This window comes from Mugil cephalus, chromosome 18 (assembly GCF_022458985.1).
Source record: "Mugil cephalus isolate CIBA_MC_2020 chromosome 18, CIBA_Mcephalus_1.1, whole genome shotgun sequence".
In the NCBI taxonomy this organism is placed as follows: domain Eukaryota; kingdom Metazoa; phylum Chordata; class Actinopteri; order Mugiliformes; family Mugilidae; genus Mugil; species Mugil cephalus.
The window spans coordinates 16,884,608-16,905,903 of NC_061787.1; the positions used below are offsets into that span (position 1 = coordinate 16,884,608).

The 21,296-nt window shown below is 43.2% G+C and overlaps 3 protein-coding genes across 5 annotated transcripts; 1 reads left to right on the plus strand and 2 right to left on the minus strand.

The window, feature by feature from the left end:
• Window positions 1-370: 370 nt before the first annotated feature.
• On the minus strand, window positions 371-3,439 carry cebp1 (CCAAT/enhancer binding protein (C/EBP) 1). Its single transcript, XM_047612073.1, has 3 exons — window positions 3,280-3,439; window positions 2,134-2,421; window positions 371-2,049 (listed from the first exon to the last, which is right to left on the minus strand). The coding sequence occupies exons 1-3, from the start codon at window positions 3,280-3,282 to the stop codon at window positions 1,744-1,746; spliced, it is 597 nt and encodes a 198-aa protein (XP_047468029.1). The 5' UTR covers window positions 3,283-3,439; the 3' UTR covers window positions 371-1,743.
• A 530-nt stretch (window positions 3,440-3,969) lies between these two features.
• On the plus strand, window positions 3,970-7,582 carry ngdn (neuroguidin, EIF4E binding protein). Its single transcript, XM_047612072.1, has 11 exons — window positions 3,970-4,046; window positions 4,292-4,351; window positions 4,942-5,013; window positions 5,356-5,493; window positions 5,572-5,656; window positions 5,747-5,799; window positions 5,928-6,045; window positions 6,192-6,366; window positions 6,456-6,609; window positions 7,112-7,175; window positions 7,408-7,582. The coding sequence occupies exons 1-11, from the start codon at window positions 4,026-4,028 to the stop codon at window positions 7,425-7,427; spliced, it is 960 nt and encodes a 319-aa protein (XP_047468028.1). The 5' UTR covers window positions 3,970-4,025; the 3' UTR covers window positions 7,428-7,582.
• A 1,000-nt stretch (window positions 7,583-8,582) lies between these two features.
• pabpn1 (poly(A) binding protein, nuclear 1) lies at window positions 8,583-21,071 on the minus strand. 3 transcript variants are annotated; one of them, XM_047568097.1, is made up of 7 exons: window positions 20,603-21,071; window positions 18,112-18,220; window positions 17,103-17,170; window positions 16,315-16,421; window positions 15,641-15,728; window positions 14,868-15,019; window positions 8,583-9,401 (listed from the first exon to the last, which is right to left on the minus strand). In XM_047568097.1, the coding sequence occupies exons 1-7, from the start codon at window positions 20,735-20,737 to the stop codon at window positions 9,206-9,208; spliced, it is 855 nt and encodes a 284-aa protein (XP_047424053.1). In that variant the 5' UTR covers window positions 20,738-21,071; the 3' UTR covers window positions 8,583-9,205. The 3 variants fall into 3 exon arrangements, with proteins under 3 accessions (XP_047424053.1, XP_047424055.1, XP_047424054.1); XM_047568099.1 differs by lacking the exon at window positions 20,603-21,071 and adding an exon at window positions 20,174-20,340; XM_047568098.1 differs by lacking the exon at window positions 8,583-9,401 and adding an exon at window positions 10,099-10,722 and having other exon boundaries at window positions 20,603-21,070.
• Window positions 21,072-21,296: the final 225 nt, after the last annotated feature.

Sequence of the window (21,296 nt, forward strand, 5' to 3'; positions counted from 1 at the left end):
ACACTGTTATCAAAGCTTGGCATTTCCGCAGTTATTTCAGGATCCTATATCTCATGAATGCTCTGAAATTAAAACATTTTTGTATGATACATATATATCTCACAGCAACAAGCACTTTTTATTTAAGAAAATATTCGCCAAACTTTAAAATTCTGAATCACATTTGACGAGCATAACAGCAGCATCTTTACATATTTAAAAATAACCTCCGCGCTTTGGCTAATGACAATTAACTGGTATCAGTATTTGGTATTTGGAGAAGCAGAGACATTTAGATTTCATTGAATCCCCAACAAACCACAGGTTGTTGTGCAACTCTGTTAGGCAACAACACTTAAAATCGGCACATACGAACACAACAAGTGTCAGGTAGATGATAAGACAGTGTTTATTAAACCAAATCTTTAGGCAAATCAGCCGAGGCCACAGCGGACCTCTATCTGAAGTTCTTCTCAGAACTCAGCAGCTGAGATTTTTCAACTGTCCCTCACATAATAGTTGTATTTTTTAATTTCTGCATACACTTTTTACTCATTTTAAGTTTACACACACATTTAAGGACTTACAGTTAGAACAAATACATTCAGACTTACCAGTCACTTTTCTATTGTGACAGCCTTTTAAGCTGCTCCAGTCTGCAGCGGTATGGCCACTATTTCAGAGAACCCTGCCGTCATTTCACCCAGGATGCACATTTTCATTTATTTTTGCACTTTCTTATATGAGCCAACTGTGGAGATGTTAATGTTAATTCTCAGACTTAAAATGCCTCAGCATCCAATTGGTTAAATGGGAGTACTTGACACATTTGAAGTGGCGAGCCCAGAAATATGCATTTAAATGAAGTTAAATCCCTATGAGGTATCAAAATGGCCCGCTGAAGAAATGACAGTGAATGCGTTTACAGGATTCATAGCCGAGCATCTGTGGAGATGTTTCTGCTAAAAAATACGACGCCACAAATGTGACCTTTGTGAGTAAAGTTCCAAAAACACACCTTCAATGGCCTCTTTTGTGCTACTTAGGACTGAGCTGACCAGTCGTTAACCTGGAGGGAAACTCCAAATGACAAATAAACCTGAATCTGAAACTGAATCTAAAAGAAGGGTTTGTATTTGATTTTCAAAAATGGTCTTTTCTGTAGATTTCACAAAACTGAACACAAGAGAAAAAGTGCAAGAAATTATATTTTACTATGAATAACAAGCTTAACCAAAAAAAAAAAAAAAAAAAAAAAAACACTTGTTCAGGACTAGAACATCCACTTATAATAAAAGCTGAAAACTTTTAAAAGTCACCAAGACATTAAATTTAACTAGGTTAATTAGGCTAGCTAGGCTAACTGTTGCATTAGCTTAAACTAAGCTGGTTAGCTACCAGCTCTGAAGATCAATTGTATGAAATTTTGTATGAAGCAGAGTCAAAAACGTTCAGGAAATCGTTAATTACATCATTGCCAATTAAAACCTAAAGCTGGACAGTCACTGTAAAAGTATGTGAAAGAAGGGCTCGTGCAGTATAATCAGGTGTAACTCCCCAGTGCTAACTCTTAAGCTCCTAGAGAAGATGTGGAGGACATGACCTCAGTGTCCTGAATAGTGGCTATGACAATGCCAGCGTGTTATTTTGTCTCCTCACAATTCTAAACATGGCAACACACAATTAACCACACACACACACTGTATGCTGCAATCAAATCAAATCTAATGAGACAAAGTACAGCAGTTTGGTTCTGGGCCGTGTTCAGATGCTGGACTCCCTCGCTGCTCCCTCTTCGCTTCCCTGCAGGTGTCGCTGTGACAGGATGTGTTTCAGAGTGTCCAGCTCCTGTGTCAGCTGTCCTATCCTGAGCTGCAGCTTCTGGTTCTCCTCCTGCAGCTGCATGGCCCTCTGCTGGGTCAGCAGGATCCTCCTGCGGGCCTTGTCCCTGCTCTTCCTCACCGCGATGTTGTTCCTCTCGCGCCTCATGCGGTACTCCACACTGTCCTTGCTGATGCTTCTCTTGGTCACCGGGGCCCTCAGAGTGGGCAGCAGGAAGGAGGAGAAGTCCTGAAGTAGATAGATGTGGTTAATTTACAGGGGAAGATGGATGGTTTAGATTCAAGACAATTTCAGTTAAGACTCGTCTCTCACCTGCTGAGTGTTGCCATGGCTCTGGTGGTGGTGGGTGCTCGCGACGCTGGAGGCGTTGCTGTGGCAGGACGACGTGTACGGCAAGTACGACAGCCCCATCATCTGCTCGGCCACTCTGTCGTCGCCGCCCCCCCTGATCATCCCCTGAGACTGGCTGTACGAGATCATGTCCATCTGGGACATGTGGTTGCTCGGCGCCGCCTGGTTGGACGGGACAGGGTTCAGGGCCTGAGGCGGGTATGAGCTCACCCACTCCTGGATGACGGAGGACACCCTGGAATCAGACATCTTAGGGGACAAGAAGAGGACAAGAAGTTACTAGTTGATTATTAGATACACATTTAACTAAAAAAAAAAAAAAAAAAATGCTGCTTGTTAATGAACTCTTCTTCTACTTCATTATATAAAGGTGTAAGTCGACACCCTGAAGAGGCTTCTGAGGAACTGAATTTGAAGTGAGACGTGACTCTTAAAAAAGTAAGCCTTGATATTTCTTATTCCACTACGCAATAGAAATTTCCTCACTGTGACTAAATATATCGAGGCACATATAAGAGCAGACTTTCCACAATATGCTTTAATTTAATTAAACAAGGTTAAAAAAAATGCTGTTAGAGGTACATTTCCTATTGATATTCTTTCAGTGTAAAGTATGATTAATGGCTTGATCAATTAGCCATATCATTTTGAAACTATTTTGATTTTGAATAGAACACAACAGGAACTAGTAAAAATCTGTAATCAATAAAATGTAAAGACAGATAAGATAACATAACATAATATACAACCATGTATACGCAATTAAAATGAATTAGACAAAATCCAACATTAAGACAGAAAAAGACAAATAAGAAATAAGAATGAATACGTCTTTAAAGACAAAAATATATACATTTATTTATAAAATAAATTAGAAATTACATTGAGGAAAATGTAAATGTCACAACATCGCCTCTTCCCTGAACAACTCCTGTGACTGGATCCGTTATTTTAAACAATTGGCGCATGAACTTTTGCTTTTAAGTCTAGACTTTTAAATCTTCGTGAGTTTTTCTTTATTCTAAAGTGTCGGTGACAGTCGTTACAGCTGTTTAACATCTGCAGGGTTCACTCCACACACTCTAAGAAAGCTACGATGTGACTTACCATGACTTTTCTTTAGTATCCACAGACTGAGAATAATCTTCAGGTTCTCCCCTGACTGAAGGAAAGACAGGAGACAGACAGGTACCCCTCTGATTGTCACACCATCACTTCCTCTCTCTTTCTCTCTCTCTCTCTCTCTCTCTCTCCCTCTCTCTCTCTCTCTCTGTCTTTAACACATAAACCTTTGTTTCTGTCTTTGTGAGGAACCTGGCGGTGACACAATGCAGTCCTAAGTCCCTTAACCTTATAGTAACCTTTACCCTAAAACCCAGTCTTCATGGGTCGAAAATTGTTGGGCCCATGAAATATATAGTATTCAAATATTACATAGAAAATGGGCCCCAACAGCTTAATGCACAAAGAAAGAGGAAAACACAAAAAGGGGCAATTTTTATTTAGTAATTTAAGCAATTATTTATAATTTGACAACCGGAACAACGTGATACCATAAAATCACGTGGTTATTTTTTTATTTATTTATTTTAATATATATGTATATATTATTTTAACGACGCAAATCCTAAACGTATTTATTTGCCTGGGTAAACAAAGGTTACATAAAAATAAAATAAAATATTTTTTTTTCTCGTTCAGCACATCAAATGATACAAAATAATAAATAGTGCACCAATGGATTATAGATGGTATCTTTACGTTATTTATTGCTACTACAAGTAACGTTTGATATTTTAGAGCGCTAAATTCAATGTCCTCCTGCGGCTTCCGTAGACCACTCTGGAATTAAAATGGCCGCTCCTGTAGACAACGTGAGTAGCTAGCTGCTAATTAATACGAAATTTGTTTTATCCTTTCACAGCCTGTACTAACATTTATGTTAATGTTTTACCTTCGTAATCCCTTCGATACTGATAAAACGGAGCGAGAATGGGTTTAAACGCTTCGCTTTAAAACTTCTTATTCACTTTGCAGCGAACTGGAAACCGCAATGTGGACTATTATTTTATCATTGTATTTTTTATTACTTGTATGTTGACATATAATTGTCTTACAGGATTTAATACAAAGTGATTTACCCAAAGCTGTACAACTGCTGAATGATCTCACAGAGCAGGTATTAAAAGTTAATTATATTTGTGTTGATAATCTCATATGTTTCTGTTATGTTTACCAGTGGAGATCTTTTTTTTTTTTTTTTTTTAAAAAAAAGATTTGTTAAGAAGTCATTGCTGTTGCTGTCTTTTTAAAACACATTCAGTACAAACATATGGTTTCAGGTTTTGGACTTTTAGTCTGATCAATGTGAGCACTTTTAACTGTTTAACTGCAAATGTTTCGTTTTTTTGTACCTAAACTTAACAAACGAATGTAGTGGACCACAAAGTACAACATTTACCATTTGGATCTAATGGACGTTTAAGTCACTTGAGCTAGTTTGAACTATGTCAGAGGCCAAATGTTTAGAAATCACCAATAAAATCTTTATGTATTTAGTATCCAAAGTCAAAAGTCAAATTTTTGCTTTAAAATGTAATGGACTGGAAGCATAAAATAAAAGTACAAGTCAAAGTCAGTAACTATTTGTGTTAATATTGCATGTATTTAATCACTTTCTCCCTGTGGAAACATTTTAATAATACCTTTTTAACATGATCTGTTGCATTTACACAGGATCTCCCTTTTTTTTTTTTTTTTTTTTAATAGGTAGCCTCAGTCACTAGTCATGTTCGTGAACTGCTGACGAAAGTCAAAGATGGGGCGTTTAAGACATCCAAGGTAATGCGTTCAACAGGTTTGCCTTTTTGGTAATTATATTGTGGTTATGTGAGAGAAACTGAACCTTTTCATGATCGACTTAGTCAGATCTTGTCTTGGAGAAGGCTCTGTCACAATTTTCCTTCACCTGATTTTTTTTATTTTTATTTTTTACGACGTGCTAACATTATGTGTTTTCTAAAATGACCCAAAGAAAAAACTGAACTGGGCGGTGATGTAGCTTCCTGTGGGTCTCTCTGCTGAGTAGGACAGAGGACTCGATGGAAACGTGACGTTGTGAAAAGAAAACCGAACGGTCCAAATCAGAGTTTGACCCAGGTCTGCTCTCTTCTCTCGCTGCAGGGTTTGTCTTTCTTGGACCTTCGCTACCACCTGCTGCTCTTCTATCTCCAGGACCTCACTCACCTGATCAGCATCAAAACGGATGGAGGCAAAATTAAAGACAGTGAAGCCTTGAACAGAGTGGTCACCATCAGGACGGTAAGAGGTGCTTCAGATAAAGTCATTACTATCTGTACTGTTGACACGTAATTGTGTATTTCTTGTTCTTTTGTTAAGGTCCTGGAGAAAATGCGCCCCCTAGACCACAAACTGAAGTACCAGATTGATAAACTGGTGCGAACAGCTGTTACTGGCAGTTTAGGTGAGACGGGCGTCACTTAACCCTCTGTTGTCTGTGGCACAGAAACAGAGTCTGGTTTTGGTGTATAAACGTGTCTTGTCTTGATTTCAGCTGAAAATGATCCGCTGCAGCTACGACCTAATCCCGAGAATCTCATCAGCAAAGTAAGGCCAGAGTTACGTGATCAAACACTGTGTCAGGCTCTAATACTTAAATATATTTTTCTTTTATGTGATCGTTAGGAAAGGTAAAAAGTGTAACTACTGTTTTATTTGGTGTGCTTCGTTACCAGCTGGATGAATCGGAGGAATCTGAAGACGAAGCAGAGAACAAGGCAGCCTCAGAGAAGAAAGCAGCTCACTCTAGTGGCAGGAAATATGTACCGCCAAAGATTGCCCCAATGCACTATGGTAATGCTCTGTTTGCTTATCACAATAAATACACATACTTCTTAGTATTTGTTTCTTTTCTGCTGCTGCCGTAAAAAAAAAAAAAAAAATCCCCTTTGACTCTTTTGTTCAAGTAATGATGGGAAATCTCGCCTTTTGTCCTGCAGAGGGTGACATGACCGAGGCAGACAGGAAGAAGGCGCAGGTGGAGCGTCAGCGGCGAGCGGCTCTCAGGAGCTCCGTGATCCAGGAGCTGAGGCAGCAGTACAGCGACGCCCCCGATGAGATCCGGGAGCGGCGAGACTTCCAGAGCGAGCGGGACAGCCGCGAGGAGCTGCACAGGTTTCTGCGAATTTCTGAGAAGCGGTGGCGGCGGCGAATCCCAATGTCTGTAGCTTTAAGTGTTGTTTTTTGTTTCCCCCCGCGTCCAGGAAGAATTACGAGGAGTCCATGATGGTGCGTCTGAACATGCCGAAGCATCAGAAGAACAGCAAGAAGAGAGGCATGATGGCCATGTCCGGCCAGCTCAGCGGCATCACACACTTCAGCGACATCACGGCTCTGACTGGCGGCGAGGGCGGCCAGGTCCGTACTCACTGTAACATCATATTGTTTGGGTTCGGCTAGAAATCATTGTGAGATACAATGGATTCTCAACAGGAACAATTTATATTGACTCTAATTCAGCTTGGGCTGCAACTAGAACCTACTTACTATCAGATAGAACACGACACACAGGTCTAGCATGTTTAACTTGAGATATTTAGGTATTTAAGTGGCCCAGTTATGAGGGGGAAGTGTTGGCAGCAGCTACAGGTTTGGCATACCACCCCCCCAGCCCCTTTCAATTCACTGTGAGCCGTCATAAAAGCACTAATGAGTGGGGAGTAGTGACTGCTGCTTGCAGATGTGGAAAAACCCTTCAGTGAAGTGTATTTAATAGGACTTGGAAAATCCAATGCGCTATGTTTAGATTTAGTCCTGGACACAATGAGAAGCCATAAATAGATAGTCGCTAACTGTGTCAGTGCGGTATGAATGGCACCATTGTGGACCGTGATTGAGACGCCTTTCTTTATTGGCGCAGGATGGAGATAACCCGCGACCCAAGAAAAAGAAGAAAGTGATGAAGAAGAAAACCAAAAGGAGAGGTGAGGACTTTCCACTTAGATAAAAATAGAGTCGATTTACTTTCATGCATGTGTTGTGAAAAGCTGCTGTAGCATTTCGGTAGAGCTTCCTGCACCAGAGCCGCACAGCTGGATCACATTTGTCTTTTTTTAAAAACAAAAACTAATTACAACCAGTTTTATATTTTAAATCATGATTCAGGTGAAATGCAGCGATGTCTGTTAATAACACACACCTTTCTCCTCTCTGCAGCTTTCAAGAAGCACAGATAACCCGGAAACACCAAACACCAAGAGGATTTCGTACAAACAGTCATCAGTGTTTGTTGAATTTATCATCTTTGTACCGAGTTGTTTAATCCCTCACAGCCTTTAAACAAGACTTTTTCATTGACTTTTGTGGAATAAACATTTTACTGTTGACCTTCGGTTGTGTGGCATATTTCCTCTTCACATCAAATGGCAGCCACTTTGCCTCGGAGCATCAGATAGGACAAAAATATCAGACAATTTAAGAGGTTTAAATTCTCTTATACGTCTAGTTAACAGCCTGCCAGGAGGGCTGTGATAACGTGGAGGATGAAATGTGAATTTTAGTCGCACCTCCCAGACAAGCAGCCTGATGTTGATCATGTGAGGCCTTCATCAAAAACTGGCACGTGTCAAATTATCCTAGATAATTAAAATACTGATGCTAAATTATTCAGCCGGTTAACGGCCCCTTGCTGATTACACTAGTCAGGACATTTTATGACACATGGTTGCATCAGCAGCCGTCCACGCTGTGGTGCGGTGGAATCAACAATCAGGGACTGGGCTGATAAAAAGGAGGCCGGCTCCATCCTGGGATGTCCTCGGCGGAGCAGGTGGGGGAGAGGAGGATGTTGGCCAAACTGTCAGACATCCTGATCCCGGTCGACCCCTCTCACCCTGCCTTATGAGACTGTTGGGACATTGGGGAGTTCCTCCACTACACCCACAGAGGAAGGAGGAGGCTTTCAGAGGTCGTTTGTCCCGGTAGTAGTCAGGACTCTTCAACCACAGCGAGTTTCTACAACCAAAGGGCAGTTAATTCTTTCCTGGAATACCCATATCTCTGCTACTTTCATTCTTAAGTATATAATTTCTTTACTTCTTTTTCCAACATCAGTCCTATTACAGTTATTCAAGATACCCACAGATGTCAATATCTATATTCAGCCTTTTATATAACAATTTTTTCACCAAACTTACTAGTTATTTACTTGATACAAACTTGTCTGCAAATATTTTTAGTACTGCGTTTCCCTTCAGATGTAAGACCTGAATTTCTCCACATTCACAATGAAGTCTGGTCCCTCATCTCATAAATGGTATTGAAACAGTTTCATCACAGATTTGTTTGTACAAAATAGAAAAAGAAAAAAAAAAAATCAGACAGACTCGGTCTCATTTTTACACAATGTCTTTATTTTTTTTTTCCTAATTACAGACTCATGGGTTAAAAATAAAATTAAAAAAAGCAAAACATTTGTTCAAACCCACTCCCCCTTTTCAAAAAGAACCAAAAAAAAAGAAAAGAAAAAAAGAAGGAAAAAAAAAAAGTCTTCACACAAAACCCACCCCTGACTTTGCCCTGGCCTAAAATGACAGCTCCGGCCCACTCCTTTCATTTAATTAATGATCAATGCGGTGGTTAGCTCGTCAACCTTCCTCAGACCAGCCGTGACTGCACTGCGCGTCGTCAGAGAAAGGGGGGGGGGGGGGGGGGCACCTCGAGGTCGGCACTGTACACCCCCCCCCAAAAAAACACCCTCGTCTCTGGCCCTGCCTTCCTCGCTCTCACACAAACTTGCCTGCCTGCCACTCCGCTAAGTTGGCTTCAGCTCTCTGTATATAAATCATGTGTGTGTTGGGTTGGCTGCCTGTGAAGTGCCATCTGTACTGCAGTGTGCTGTGTGTGTGTGTGTGTGTGTGTGTGTGTGTGTGTGCGTGTTGAACATGTGTGTTTCTCGATGATGTGTGTGTGTGTGTTTGTATGATTTGCAGTGTGAAAAGGAATAAAAGCGTCATCAGCGTTTGCTGTTGTAGTAAATGCCCCCCGCGGCGGGCCTGTGGTCGCCCTGCCCCCCTCCCCCGCCCCCCCACACCGACAGGATGGGGTGAGTGTGCATAGCGGGAGCAGAGAGAGAGAGAGATGCTGCGGAGACAGTGGGGGGGGCCGGCGCCACCTGGGGAGGGGTTGTCAGCCTCCACTGGTCCTGAAACCTGAAACGACAAGAAGTGGTCTAATATACAGAGAGAGGAGGGGGGGAGGGAAAGGGAGGGAGAGACAGGAGACAAGGTGCACAGAGGGAGGGGAGGGAAGTGGGGAGGGGGCGGGGGCGGGGGCTGGGGCGGGGGGACAGGCGGAGGAAGGGAGATGGAGGGCTTGCACGAAAAAATAAAAACATCGGATGCCTGCTGAAATAATAATAATAATAATAATAAAAATAAAGGGGGAGCTGCGGCCATGCCTCGACGGTGACGAGCAGTTGGGGGCGGGGGGCAAACCAATAACCCCCCAACCACAAAAAAAAAAAAAGAAAACAAAACTAGACATTATGCATGTACAATAGTGACGGCCCACCACTGTCCAGAGGTCAGTGGACAGCAAAGACACCCATGGTGTGTGATGAGCCAAAGAGGAGGAGGAGGGGGGAGACAAAAGCACGAGATGTAAAAAATGCAGGGAGGGTTAGAGGGGGGGGAGGAGGGAAGAGCAGCGGACACAAAAGGGGGTGGAGAGGGTGGGGAAGGTAATGATATACTCCAAAGCACAAACTTGACACAACAAATACTTCAATAGCTAGTGGAAGTCTCACACACACGTATGTTACATTAAACAAAATTAATGAACAGTATTTCTCGTTTCCCCCGTTTTTCTTGCTTTTGTTTTTTTTTTTTTTCCTTTCTTTTTGGTGGAGGTGGTGGTGGTGGTGGTGGTGGTGGTGGAGGGTGAGTGGGTGGGCTGTGTTGGTGATGGTGTGAAAGCAGGAGGTCACAGCCAGACCCAAAGGAGACACATCTGCAGCCTGAGATACCATCATCTTCTTTTTTTTTTTTTCTCCCTCCCCCTCAAAACCAAAAAAAATAAAAAAAAAAATAAAAAAATAAAAAAATTATAATAGGAAAATAGGAAACAAAACAAAGGAAAAACTGCCACCGCACCCCCCCCCCTCCCCACCCCGCCCCCGCACAGTGGTCAACGTATACCTTACCAGGTGTGACCGCATCAACCTCTGCACACGCACGCTCACACACAACCTCACACCGCAGGCCAGCCAGTCTCTCTGTCCAGGAGAGGGTTTTTTTTTTTCATTTTTTGTCTTTTTTCTCTCTCTTCTGGGTTACTCCTTCTTTATTGTTGGGAAAGGGGAGGACTTTCTTTCAACGTGTATGTGTGCGTGTGTGTTTTTCTTTTCTTTTTTTTTATATATATATGGGAACAGAGAAGGGGGGGAGAGGGTTGATAGTAAGGGAGTATATTGGGGAGGGGGTGGAGGGTGTTTAGTAAGGGGAATACCACGATGTTGTTCGCCCTCGGCCCCTGGAAAAGAGAGAGAAAAAGAGGGTGAGTTTTTTTCTGTTTGGCTTAAGAAGACGGACACCAATTTCCTGGTGTGATATCAAAAAATGGTGTGTGTGTGTGATTGTGGGCGGAGAAAGGGTCTGAATTTCAGTCCTGGAAGTGAACAAAATGGAAAAAAAAATAAATAAAACAATGGGTTCATGAATCATTAAGTAGACATACCGTCTTAAAGGTATAGTGCCTTTGAGTTTACATGTGGAAGAATAGTCTACAGTGGTGAAAGAAGCTGAAAGCAGCTTCGTCAGGAGAGGAAAAAAGTGTTTAATTTGCAGATATCAGGACAAAATGATCGGTGTGTGGGTGTGAGGGGACGGCAAAGGCACTCCCTCTCCCTCTTTCTCTCTCTCTGTCTCTCTCTGTGTGTTTGAGAGCTGCCTCTGGGGTGGATGGGGAGGGTCACTGTTGGGGAAAGACCTTGGAGGACAAACGGCACCACACATATACCCCCAGCAAGACGCAGTGCGCACACAGAAACACACACGCACACACACACACACACACGTTTTCAGGGGAGAGAGGGGAACGTGACTCCCAACCCCGGACGCACTCACGAAAGCCAGGTAGCATTCAGCCTCTCGCACGCCATTCACCGTTTCTCACGCGACACAAATCAGTGGCAACGAACACAAAAAAAGGTCGCGCTGGGGCTGAACGCCCAGCGGCCGACAGGCTAGATGCTGAGGTCAGGCTGCAGTAATGAACCCTCGTTTCTGGGAGTGAACGCTGTAAAGCTGAAACTGAAGGTGTGCGTGTGTGAGTGGGTTGGGGTGGGGGTCATGTACATGCAGGGACACAAGCACAAAGAACACGTCGTAGATACAGTGTGTCTGTCTTCTGGTCGCGTCAAAATCTTTTTTTTTTCTCGCCACCGTGGCGACTTGAGAAGATACCAGACGGGTTTATTAGACGCGCATTAACGTGAACGGCGTTAATGTTCTGTTAAGGTCCGAGGGGCGAGACAAAAGCCATCGCCCGGCCTCTGCCGTTCACTCCTGCCAGATATGGACACTCGCCACATCCTTGTTAAATCTTAACTTCACATAAAACAGAGCCAATAAAAAAAAAAAAGCTAAAAAAACTAGACAGAACACGAGCGTATCACTTGGACTGCGATTCGACGATCGGAGCCAAGCACTCTGAAATCTTCCCAAGCTCACAATAGGTCAACAGCAAAGATTTTGAACTCATGGATATTTACCCACGGGCAAGACAAGGCACCGCAGAGACGCGTTAATCGGTTCAGACCCGAGCCCGACTCCGTTCCGCTGCAGCACGGCTCAGACTACTGATGAACCCCCCCTGATTTAGCAACCAGACGGCTCTCCCCTGCAAGACGCACTCGAGGCCAGTTCAAGTGGAACAACTCTCTGCAGATCATTACATATTAACCAATCACGTCCGATAATGTGAGGAGACTTTATGCAGTTATCAGGAAATCCAAAGAGGGTGTTTTCTAGAAATACAATCATTGCACACAAGTTGGTAATGGCCACAAGAGTCACGAGGCAGACTGCCTCCGTTTTTTTTTTTGTTTTTTTTTATATAAATGGGACATCTTGCCCACATCACATTGCTCTACTTTAAAATGCGATGTAGCACACATATCCACAAAAACCACTAAGCCTAACTAAAGCCTGTAAAGTCGCATGCAAATAATGCAGATTCGTTTCCCCCCAAATTCCAATACACATTTTGGTACTTTCATTTTCTGTAGAGCTTAAAACCCCCCTCGGCTTCCTCCGCGGTCTTTGTGTGCCTTGTCCTGCAGCAGGGGCCAAATCCCAGTGAGTAAACTGGCAGGGTTAGGGTTTCTTGGTATGTGTGGGAGTGGCTCCATTAAGTACACAGACTGATAAGAAGAGATTCTGACCTTGAGCTTCAGACACTTTCTCCCACAAAGCAACGGACAGAGATGCAACCTTGTCTTACGGGTCTTTAAAGGAAGCTTTGTCGAAATGAGGATTCATTGTACAAATGCGAGTCGACACCAAGGCCAAATACGAAACAGACACATGATAAGATGGATTAAGTATGGGCTTGGCAAACTGATTCATTGTTGCAGCATCTTTTTTTTTTTTTTTCTTCTGGAATATGTTCTCGGTTAAACGTTCAACATTAAGCGAGAGCCAAGGCTCGGAGGCTCCAGATGCTTTGCAGGGGCAATCAAATCAGAATCTCTCAGTCTTAAATCTCTGTGCATGCGTGAGGAAGCTGGCATGCTGATCAACTTGCTTGGCACACAACACACCTCCTTTCTCAGTCTCAACAGACCAAGAAAACAAGATGGATCCTGAGACAGAGCTCCACCATGGGGCCTTTTTCTTTTTTTGAGTGTCTTTATAGGAAATGAGAAAGCAAGGCTACAAAAGACTGGCTGTAACCAGCTTGTTTGTTAAAGTAACGAGCTGCATTTCCAGTTTAAAATGTGTCTCAATCACATGCTCTAGGGGTGTTGCTGTGACAAACTCTTTGTGACCTTGCAATACAAACGGCAACTAAAACCCACAATGCCCCGGTGCAGCTCCCTGCATTGAAGCCTATCAATATTATGAGACCGGCTCCGGTTACACAAACACTGTGTGATTCCCAGTGCACAACACTCTGATCAACACCAGGCTTTTGTTGCTCTTCTACATGGATCCATATGATGGCAGCACACAGAGGATTTAACTGGTCTACCAAAAACACCTCAACCATCAGGGTTTCAACTGTGCCACTGGTAAAATGCAGCAACAAACACAACCCCAACACACTCTGCAGTAAAGTGAAGCAGCCGACTATTCTTATCAGCACACAGCACAAACCCTTCAGCTCTGCATAATGGTTTGCATTCTTAATATGCCATTATAGACCCAAAAGAAATCAAATCCATCCAGCGCAGGTGCTCCAGCTTTGCACCAGCAACTCCAGCTTACACAGAGGGCATGCTCAGCCTGGGGAGAACAGGCTGGTGTGCGCCGAGTCTTGTTTGCCCCCCCCCCCGCCACTGAAATGTAATGTGTGATGTGGCATGCAATGAGGCCCTCAGTCCCAAAACAAACGTGGTATGATTTCTGAAGGCTGATTCATAGTCAACGTAAAAGGCAAGCGTCACAAAACGTGTAGTCAGATTTTTTTGGTGCATGTAATACCATCGGCCACCATGGGTGGCGGTAAGGCACTTACTATTTACCACTTTGATATACAACAGAAGAAGACTGAACCATTACAGGTGAAGAGGAGAAACTATTGTGTGGAAAAATGTGGGGCACATAAAAGTGGGAGATGGCCACCACCTCATCTTATTGCATACTGCGTTTCTGCGTTTTTATCAGCCAGTTGAGCAGAAAACAAAATAATGCACTCCTCTTCCTCAGTGGATATTTTTGCAATGGCTCCGGTGACTCCTGCACCTCGTGGTCAGTGCGTTACTTTGCGCCCATGTGGCTCGCATCCACTGTGTACACAGTATGTCTACTTAATAATTAAATGAAGTGCGTCGCTTGCTTGCGTCAACCATGAACCAGCCCTGACCCGGCTACATGTCATGTTTGTGTACCCCTATTCCTATTCTAACCTGCCAGTGGGGGAAATCAACAAGGAGACCAAATGATTGATTCCACCGAGTTTACGACTATTGATAAACACTTTCATTATTCTGACATATATTGATTGTGTTGGCTATAAACTACGCACAAATGTCTGATGTACAAATGAGTGTTTGTAGCCCTTCGGAAAATCCCTCCATTAAGATGTGTTTCTTGTCCTTCTTGACACTATCAAATTATAAAAAGAGTAATAAAAATGTTCCTTATGTTCGCTCTGAGTTTTCTCATATGACTATTTAGAAAACGCTTTCCCCACGGTACCATCAGAAAGGCAAAACCGTTCTAAACTATTTAAATTAATTTCCAATAATTTGACCAATGTGACCCACTGGATCCCAGCCCAGTGTCATTATTATTTCCATTCCATTAATGAGTCAAAGTCTTGAGTATACTTGTATATTGTGATTGTCCTGTGCTCCCTCTCCATCCAGTGCCAACAGTGAGAGGAATGTACTGCATGCAGGTGGCGTGTTGCCCCCCTGGTGTCACAAGTGAAATGTCGCGGCGTCAGCTCACCTGAAGGCCCGTCCTCTGCCTCTGGGGGGTGTGTAGCCACTGTAGTAGCGTGCACGCGACGAAAAGTTTCCTCCCCGTGATCGGAACCGAGCCCGTGGAAAGCCGCGGTCTGTGGTGCTGATGCCCGGTCTGTTTGTTCTCTTAGCGCCAACCTGACGAGGGACGAGGGACACTCACATCAACAACACAAGCCGAACCGTCCGCACTTTCAGGTTTGTTAACAGACTTGTTCTTTTTACCTTTAGCAGGAATAAAACTTTCCTTTCAGTTTGTATCTGTTCTCGTTTCTAAGGTTGATTTATTTGTGATTGGTTCCTATCATGTGTCACAGGGACAAAACATTCCAGTGTCAATATTAGGAAAACTAAACTTACTAAAGCAAGATACAACAGACCTTATCAGGAATGTGACCAAATATTAAGCCGATCATTAAGTAAGTATGTCAGGCACTCTAACCAGACTGAGCTAAAGTATGCATGTACCCACCCAGACAACCAGGGCGACAAAAACTAAACAACTAGGACAACAAAAAATAATGTGGTTTTAGTGGCGTTAGCTAAACTGAATCAAACGTGCTTCCTCTTTAACTGTTGTATTGTAGTAGGAGCTCAGTGTTTTTATAAATTCTGGCTAATTATGTGTTCTGAGTTAGACAATTCCCACCGATGTGTGAAGCGTGTCACTTTCTGTGCCACGCTGACCCACAACCTCTCATATCTTAACGTAAAAACCAATCAATACATTTATATAGGTTTAATTTGAAAACCGCTTACCTTTATCTGCCTTCCTCTGAAGAGGGACTCGTCCAAAGCCATGGCCGTCCTAACAGACTCTTTGTCTGCAAACTCAATATAGGCAAACCTAAAGAGACAAATAAAATGTGTCATGCACACATAGAGGCACACAGCCCTGACCTCACTGAGCTCATGTGTAGTTTATTTTTGTCGTCGCTTTATCTACTAGTTTTGTCACCGTGTTCTTGTATAGCGGTTATTCTGTTTGTTGTCTCTGTCCTATTTAATGTCTTTTTGGCAGTAGTTTTCTTGACTTGTGCTGCTGTAGCATTTGAATTTCCCCAATTGGGATCAATAAAGTTAGAAATATTCAAATGCAAAAAGAAAACCACACACAGCTATAAATAACAACTTGAAAATATTTAGCTGTACAGATCATTACAGTTAGTTTACAGGTGAAGTCTTTAGTTTCCTTAACAGAAGACTCTCAGCTGGCATGTGTTTGCCAAGACTCACAAAATGAACTGCGGTTTGTACCTGGCACCAACTTCTATAGAGCATTATTTCAACAAATGACATCACAGTGCAGCCAGCTCTAGTAAATCTGTTCATATATCATTTTTATTATATATTTGATAATCACACGCCATCCACCCCACACACCCACTCACACACAGCTTAGAGAAATAGTAAAACGTAACATGTGTTATTACCCCTTGGGATGCCCTGTGTATTTGTCACATAGGATGGTGACTCTGTTTACTGAACCGCAGCCATGAAAGTGAGCCTCGAGCTCTTCTGCCGTGGCACCGTAGTCCACCTGAAGATGTAAGGCACAGGGGTTAAACATCACGAGAGCAGCCTCAGGAATACTTGAAAACCCTAAACAGATGGTAAATGGCTACTGAAAACGATTTCATCCTTAGAGCTTATTTATTTATCTGAGACAGAACATGGTTAAAAGGCTGAACAAAAAATCCTTCTGCAAACTGATTCTAATCCACATATAAACGGAAGGTAGAAACTGGATGAGGAAGGTCAAACCGCTGGTCAGCTTTCACTAAAACTAGAACAAGGGACAACATTTATTCCTACTATAACAGGACAACCTGCAAAAGAGGCAATTGCTGATACCAGAGACAGGGAGTATAAAACGAGCATTGTCTGAATGCTCGACTAACTCGCAGAATTATGGAGTAGAAAAAAGAAAAGCACTGGACCATGGGGTAAACATAATAAGGGTACAGAGTAATTAAATTAGTCATGCAAAGATAGAATATCCCATAACAAAATATATTAAAAGTCCCACAGCAATCAAGACCTTAATCCAAGACACATGTCAAAGCTGGTCCTACTCCAACCTTTTTAACACACACAATATATTATGATTTTCACAATGTTTTCGTCATTTTTCTTTGTCATCCTAAACACTAATAATAACCAAGAAACACTGTGGCTGAAATAGCGCCCGTATGAGACAAAGAGACTTCGAGGTACTCACATTTCCAACATAAATAGATCTGCCATCTGCTTCCATCTTTTCCTCAATGGACATGATGACGGGGCCAACTGCACAGAGGACAGAGGAAATATACATGAGCAACCAAATATATATATATTTTTTTTAGTAAAACAGTGTGTCCACTTCCACATGTAGTTTAATACACCCTGTATCCATGCTTCAAGATCTAAAGGCAATATTACATTTCATTATGCGTTTTGTTAAGCTAGGAATTACACCTGGTGTTTTAGATAACGCTCCTTGTATATTTACAGTATTGTTGTTCAGTTAATAAATGCCTTTATGTTTAAGTTCTCATTTCTAACCCATTGTGACCTTTAAATTCATTGGTCAGTCTGAAACTGTCTTCACACACAAAAAAAAAAAAAATAGTCCCTTGTACTCCCTTTTTATACAAGAGAAAACATATCTGTTCAACATCCACAACATATAGCTAGTGCAAGATTATTCTACTGAAAGCTTTCTGATTTCCATTTGGAATCTGTGTGATATTGATCAGTCATATTTGAGCAGGCTTTGCCCTTTAAAAAGTAGAGCGCTAAAGAGGCCAAACACCTCTATATATCCCTCTGGACATCATGTTGTGTTTGTGAAGCAAATCTATTGGACCAAGCTGTTGTAGTGTTTTCAAACTGCTTGAAAGACAATAATTTACACACAACTCCATTGTTGTATCTGAAATTGCTAACCAACAGTTGTCTATTATATAGATGTCCTCCGACTAAACTAGAAACACCAAAATACAGCTGTCATCACTGCCAGAAAACTGATGGGACTTGTTTCTTTTCTTTAAAAACCTCCCATACCTGGACCAATAATAAGTATCAAAAGAATATTGTTTAAACTATTCTAATGATTAGACTGTTCATTTTCAGTAGCGTTTAAAATGTGATTGTGGCGTTTTTCTTTCACAAGATAATTGGAGTGATTGGGGGATGTGAAGGCGGGGCACTGGTGTACCAAAGGGGAGAAAAAAAGACAAACGCACCTGGTGGGGGGCTGAGATTCATCTGTTTCTCCACCTCGTTCTGTAGCTCCTTCAGCTTCTCTGCCTCTTCCTCCATCTCTCTCACTCTGGCTTTGATTGCCTCCAGCTCCTGCAAGACAGACACGCTTTTCATCAGCAGCCGTCAGCACATCACGTTCACGGAAAGACGCGTTAATCACCAGTGACGTAATCGTACAATGTGAACCGAGATCTAACACCAGGTCCAAGAAAAGCCGTCTAATAATAATAATAATAATAATCATCAACCCCGCGGGTGTCTGGTATGGTAGCACGGATAAGGAGAACATGTCATAATCACACTCAGTCCAAAATATCATAAAACATAATGATGCAAATATAATTTTTGTATTTTAAAATAAATTCAAACATGCGACATCTAAAAATGTACTGACTGATCATGCAGCTTATCTGTAGTAATACACCCCCCTACTCCCCCCCCCCAAATATTTTTACAGCTTCATAAAATCCAGCCTGCGACTTGAAAGCTGACCTTAAAGCCTTTAAAAGGACATTTCTCATTATATATATATATATTTAACATACTTAGCATACATAGCATTAGCATACTTATATTTAGCATTGGTGAGCACAAAGCCAAGGCTACTGCTGAGAGGCCCGCAGTGTCTGAAACCAGATAACCAATTAGCTCAAATATCAAGCAAAGGCAGATATGCGTCTTATTCTTTAAGTCAAAAACTGTTTTTTTTTTAAAGGTCAATCAATTTTGAACTCTATCTTGCAAGCCTGATAACAAACATATTAATATGTGGATGATAGATTAATCACTAAAAAAAATGAATTTGATGCCACATTGAAAGAACTGTAATTCAAGAGCGTTCTTGGAGGCTTTTTAGGTGGCGATTAGTATCGGATCTGACGGATCTAACCCACTAAGCATCCACTGCCTGCAAATTAAAAAGGCACACACACACACACACACACACACACACACACACACACACACCGGGTAGCTGCTGTGCCCTCACGTGAGAACAGACCCTCCTGTCTGACAGTGGTGCACTGCAGCACAGTGGGAGTCACTCCAGCTCCATCCAGGGCCATCGCCTATTCTGACAGGATTTGTGGTATAAAAGCTCTTTGTACGTCTGGGTGCAGTAACACAGATGGACCACATTAAATTCACATCTCCTTGCCACAACGGAATGAACCGACACCGACACACTGCAGGTGATGAAAACCGAACCACAATTTTCAGCATCCTCGCATCCATGTGCTTGATAATCGGTGCACATACCAGCAAGCTTGAGAAATACAGAGATAACAGATCGGAAGGGAGCAATTCACTCGAGTAATTCAGATTCGCCCATCTACGTTTGTGCCTCTTATTTTCCTTTGTCGCATATTCAGTGCAACCTCTTTCAATCCCCTCCTCCCATCTCTCATCCCCATTGCTCCGGCTAAACGGCGAAGGATGCAAACCCAGCCCCTCAAATACCGCAGCCCCCTCTTCTTCTGCGCCGCATGCCGCGCTCTCACTGGCCGACAACCTTAAAAGCCCACCTGGTCTGGACACGCTGCGTGGAGACCATTACCAGGGAATATGTGCAATGCGACGGGGAACGACGTTTGGGCCGACGAACGCACACCGTGCATCTTCATCCGCGATACAGAAGACAGCGAACGTTGTGTCCCACCGATGCACATTACTGCCCGCCGTCGTCCAAAATAGCCGCAAAGATGGACATGATGGACACGTCTGCCACATCCACCATAGCTTTGTTAAAACCTGACAGTCGGTTAGCCTTTCAAGGTCCTGTTATAACACAATAAATATGAACGAATGCGCCAATAATAGCCACTCCCAGCATCTTATGGTGCAAATGCCGCATTTTACCCACTTGCTGGTGATCACAAATAACGGATCCGCTGGTTATTTTAGCTGCAAAGAGCTAACATTAACACTAGCTTGCTGCTGCTGCTGCTGCTATCCTCGCTCATTTACATGTGCACCCACCGGCAAAGAAAAGGCAGCCGCAGCCAGCCTAACCGTGAAGCTGAAGGGAATAAAATATGTCGTTACCGTTAGCAGGTCGCCTTCTCGAGGAGGTAGACTCGCACAGCGGCGGCTAATGGCGGCGGCCTGTCCTACCCTCGCCCCTGACGGTCTCCTGCATCTCCGTCTCGCATTTTTTTGCGACAAGGATTTCCCCCCACCCCAACGGCTCGAGCCGTTCCCTGGCGCAGAGAAACTGGCGTCGCTGTTGCGCCAAGATGGCTGCCGACACCACGCATGTCACCACCCATTTCTACTGCACTGCGTGAACCACAATGGCGGTTCATATCGACCTGGCGATAGCAGTAACGCACACGGCATGTGACCCATGATCTATGGGTAAAAAAAAAAAATTCTACAAATGGGTTACGTGCTTTCACCAACTGATCCGGTTCGGCGATAACGCGTCCCATTATGAATGTGGGTCTAACTGTTGAAACAATGCCCTTCACTTACCGGGTCTTCAATTGCGGCCTCTCCTTCTTCTAACCCCGGTTCTTCGTCAGCGACTCCCGGGTCTTCCAGCTCGGGATGTCCGGGGTCTGAATCTAGTAAGGATTCCTCCGTCAGTCCATTACCGAACTCCGCCATCGCTCTGATCCAACTGTACCGACGCGCCTCGTGGCCAAACCAACGTTGCAGGCCCCTACTCACACACAAGGGGGTAGAGTGAGCGGGGCGGCGGAAAGAAAAAAAACGGCGGAAAACGCCGCTTACTAAAGTTAAAATGGGGAATAAAACGCTAGCTTAAGATCTAGCCACTACTCAGACGGCATACCACGAAGGACAGGGACGACTGTTTCACTCGCTACCTTTAAACAATGGTGCTAATTTACGACAGAAAGCCTAGTTTATTTACTTGAATGTGTATATAAGAAGAGGCGAGGACTCTAGCAGCGGCGTCCCTTCAGTTCAGAAATGGAAGCCAGGGGCGGAGTCATGGATCACTGCGGGCGTAAAACCGCCACTCCCATTGGTCAGTAGAATACTAGAGCCCGCCCCCTTCGCTGTCTACCGCGTTCCTATTGGATACATCAACAGGACTTTCCGGTTACTAAATCGGATGCACGTTTTTGATTGGTTCACCTTCCTGTCAATCATATCTTTATCAGTCTTAAGTAAACTGGAAAAGCCAATTGTTCAGCAAATT